Source organism: Hippocampus comes, unplaced genomic scaffold, assembly GCF_001891065.2.
Source record: "Hippocampus comes isolate QL1 unplaced genomic scaffold, H_comes_QL1_v1.1 scaffold371, whole genome shotgun sequence".
In the NCBI taxonomy this organism is placed as follows: Eukaryota; Metazoa; Chordata; class Actinopteri; order Syngnathiformes; family Syngnathidae; genus Hippocampus; species Hippocampus comes.
In genome coordinates this window covers 149,337-153,395 of record NW_017805065.1, presented here as the reverse complement: position 1 = coordinate 153,395, position 4,059 = coordinate 149,337, and the positions used below count along the sequence as shown (strand labels likewise).

General features: G+C 52.2%; 1 protein-coding gene across 2 annotated transcripts in view; it reads right to left on the bottom strand.

Annotated features, from left to right (window-relative positions):
• The window catches only part of cdc6 (cell division cycle 6 homolog (S. cerevisiae)), a 4,673-nt gene extending 1,973 nt beyond the window's left edge, over positions 1-2,700 (bottom strand). The window contains exons 1-7 of one of the 2 annotated variants that reach the window (XM_019864517.1): positions 2,508-2,700; positions 1,570-1,798; positions 1,258-1,482; positions 593-792; positions 354-505; positions 165-271; positions 1-79 (exon numbers count right to left, since the gene is read on the bottom strand). The exon at positions 1-79 is cut by the window's left edge and continues 156 nt beyond it. In XM_019864517.1, the coding sequence (XP_019720076.1) occupies positions 1-79; positions 165-271; positions 354-505; positions 593-792; positions 1,258-1,482; positions 1,570-1,798 (992 nt within the window). In that variant the 5' untranslated portion in view covers positions 2,508-2,700. The remainder of the gene's footprint in view (positions 80-164; positions 272-353; positions 506-592; positions 793-1,257; positions 1,483-1,569; positions 1,799-2,507) is intronic. The other variant, XM_019864518.1, reaches the window with a different exon arrangement.
• Positions 2,701-4,059: the final 1,359 nt, after the last annotated feature.

The following is a 4,059-nucleotide window of genomic DNA, read 5'->3' as shown; positions in this document are numbered from 1 at the left end:
AGCAGTTGCGGGCGACGCCCGGGCCTGGCCTGAAGGCGGGGCAGGACGCGGTCCGTCAGGTCCAAGGCGTTGGCGATGCCTGCGGCACAGAAGCGCGGCGGCCCGTTTTAGAGGGCGGGGCTCGAGAAATGCGGGCGGGGCCTGCCCGACGGCTCCGTTCGTACCGACAAGACAAAGTCTGGACTTGGGCAGGTGCGGCCACTCGAAGATGGTGTAGAGCACGTCCTGGCCTTTGCTGTCCAGCTGGTCCAACTCGTCCAGAACCAACAAGCTGAAAGACAAGATCGGCGTGAGTCGAGCGCCGCGACGGTCCGGAGACGCTGAAACTCAGAACGGGTCAATTGGGTACTCACACCGCGGGTCCGGGCCCGGTCAGGTGTCTCCGCAGACCCTCGTGGCCGCCGCCGGACGCGTTCAGCTTGTCGGCCAAAAGCGGGAAAATGGCGCGCGAGCTGCGCAGGCTCATGCAGTTCACCACCAGCGTGTGCGCCTGCGACAGCTCCTCCTGCAAAACGGCGACGGCAAAATGAGGGGCCCCCCGACACGGGCCAACTCGGGGCAGTTTCTTTTTTTTCCCCGCCCCGAGCGTCACCTTCATGTCGCGCAGGACCCAGTCGAGACAGGCCGTCTTTCCCGTGCCGGGCGCCCCGGAGACGTAAAGGCTGCCGGGCAGACGGCGCGCGGCCGTCCGGCCCAGGAAGCCGCGGATGGCGGCGCGCTCCGCCTCCCGGGCCAGCAGGCGCTCGGGCGCCGCCGTGTGCAGCGCCTGCTTGGCGCTCGCTAAGCCGCGCCCTGCAAAAAAAAAAAAAAAAAAAAAAAAGAACGTCCGAGTATCAGTCGGATCCGGTCAATCTTGATCGGGTTCAGAACCAGCTTCAAATCGGTTTCACTCACGGGTGTTTTGAGCGCATTCGAATCAGATGCGGCCCCAAGTTTCGATGGAGCTCATGCCGCGTTCCCAAAGTTTTTTTTTTTTTTTTAAAAACAAGCCGAAAGGACCAAATTTGGCTCCAAATCAAGTTCCCACAGCGTTTACACGAGTTGATATCAGGTTTGTGCTGGGGTTGAAAAAAAATCAGGCGTCCGCCACGTTTGGACTCGGGGCTAAATGTGCGGTCGCGGTAAAGCTGGAGTTGGCGCTCAGGCGGAAGGTGAACATGATCCGTCGAAAGTCGTGCGGATTACATTTGGGTTGTGTTCGCAACAGGTTTCGATCAGGTTTCGACCGTTTACATTGAGTTGAAATCAATCCCTTACTTTCAGCAAAGAGTCGACACGCCGCCGCCGACTTCTTCTTCTTCTCGCCCGGGCTGGGTCCCGCCAAGTCGGCGACGGGAGAGGACGGCGTCGGCTCACGGCAAGGCGGGCCGGCGGCGTTTTCATCAAAGGCTAGACGCCGCTGGGACGGCGGCGACGCTTTGCCCTGCTTGGGAGGCGACGCCGACAGAGCGGCGGCGTCCATGTTGCGCGCGTTGTCGTCACCTGGGCGCGGGAAAACGTCAACACTCAATTCCACTCCGCGTCAGCCGAGTTGGATGTTGACCGACGCATTCTTCGGGGCGGACTCACCCGTACGTTTCCGCGGACTGAGGGGAAGCCTGAGCGAGGTGTCCGGCGACGGGGGAAGCGACGTCGCGGCCGGCCGCCGGGCGGGAACGGCGGGCATCGTCGTCTTCTCCCTATCGGGTTCGAGGGGCTCGGGCGGGGTTCTTTTGGGATTCGACGCCACCCTGGCGGACTTGCGTCTGGGGAAGGGTATGGTGGGCTGCGTGTGAGCCCGCGAGCGAGTGTTCGGCATCTTCAAACCGAAAAGGAAAATGTCAGACACGCTGTCATGAGGGAATCACTCCTTTCAATTCCATCGGGTTTAGATCACATTTCAAATGACTCATAAAAATTGTTTGGGACGGGTTCAGAACACGTTTGAAATCGGATTTGGACCGAGTTTCCAATCACCGACTGTGCAACAAATGTTGGCCAAGTCTCAGACGAGCTCCAATTGTCTTGACGTAGGGGGCCTCGTTCGGGTTCAGCGCCGAGTGTCAAACATTTGTTTAGTCTCGCGATAATTTATACAGTGTACGTCATCATTGGAATTATTTGTATTTTTCAACAATTTCGTTTGCCAAGGAGATGTACTTACAAAGATGTATTTCATGCGTACAAAAAAAAAAAAAAAAAAAAAAGGACCACCCCAGTGTATTATTATTTCCGGTCCTTTCTTCGACAAAGAAAAAAAAAAAAAACGAAGCGCGGGAGATGAAAATGGTTCGCGTCTTGGCGCCAATTGCTTGATCTGATTCGCCGAGAAAAGCGAACAAATTTCACACGTGAACACGACAAGGGGCAACGCGATCAAGTATATTCAAGCCCAAAATGTCGATCGTTTTGCAAGGCAGCGAATCGGACCACGTTCAAGCCGAACACAATCACACAACAGGGGGGCTTACTTCCGCATCTGACGAGGTGGATACGCACAAAATCGATCTCAGGGCTTGGAAACTCACCTTTGGGTGACAGACGTTGGTAAAGGGGGAGAAGAGAAAACAAAATGTTCGCTGTGGTGCTTAACCGTCCTCCCTTCTGCCTCGGCTTCCACAGCAAACTTTAGCGCCAAAATGTTGTCCGCCTCAGCAGCTGTTTCCGGCCGGCTTCCCGCTCGCTGATTGGTCCAAAACGCGGGCCCGGATGTTACGTTGCCGGCGTCCATTTTGAGATGGGGGCGGGAGATTCGGCAGCTGCTCGTTTTGACGGGATTTTTTTGTGACGTTTGCTGCAGGGTTTCGGGGGGGGGAGTCTCATAATGAGCCACCTTCCTCAAATTAGAGCAACCGTTTTCAAAACAGGTTGTTGTTTGTGTAGTTTGTTCCTTTGTTGTTGTAACAATAGTATTGTTCGAGTTGTTGCTAGGGGGACGGCTTTGGGTGAGGCAACCGGAAGTGACGGAACAGAGCGAAACAGTTGTGTTTTTTTTGATTTTTTTCTGTTTGGCGCATTACATTTTCCTTTTCTGAGTGTCATGAAGGAGAAGGACGTGGCTGTGCAGTAGTCGCTTGAGTTGTGTAGAAGTTTTAAAAAGAACCAACACGACAGCTCATTTGTTTTCTGTCGTTTTTTTTTTGCTCCGCTGCGGAAAACTGCCGTGTGAACGCAAGTGGAGCTGCGGCGGTTTTGTACGTGTGACCGCTCCGCCAAATTTGCTCCGGTGTAAAATATATCGCAACAAAATACATCGGTGCAGCGCCGGAGCAAATGTGTGCGGTGTGAACACCCCTCATGTTGATTTTTTGAAACTTGGCGTCAGTCAGGGGCTTATGTTGAGACTCTCTACATTTTTTTTTTTTAGGATCATGGGTGTTGAATGACAACCCCCCCCCCCAAAGGAAAAAAGACTTGCATCACCTCAGTCCCCTTTTCCCCAACAGGAATATATTTATTGAAAATATTTTCAAGTGATAAAAAGATGGCTGATTAACAGGAAAAAAAAAACGGCGAGGCGGCAAAGGTGACACCAGCGTGACCCTGAAGATGATGAGGACAAAAAAAAACGACGACATCATGCGAGTTCGCTGCCCCTCGTTACAATTTCCCCTCTATGACCCTCTTTTGTACAGCCAAAAAAAAAAAAAAAAAAAATAGATCAATGCTCACTAGGATGATCAGATTCTAAGGGCTAAATATACATTTGCAAATAGACTCTCATATTTTTTTCTTTTTTTTTTTATAAACTTAGCACAGGTACCATTTGTGGACAAAATGCATGTAAGGCAACTGATGAGCAGCAGGAGGCGCTGCATCTCAAAAGTGTTTTGTCTGGTAGATTCACAGCTGAACCGCTTGTTTGTGTGTGTGTGTGTGTGTGTGTGTGTGTGTATTTTTCTATGATGCTGAATGATCATTAAAAGTGACGCAAAAGTTCTACATACTCTTTTCTGGCACTTTAGTGTTTCTTTTATATATATAGCTGCTAGCAACTACGATCTGTACAGATTCTTGCATAGTAAAAGCAGCTGATGGTCACTTCCTGTGTGATGATTGCCAGCGCGCCACACAGCGCCC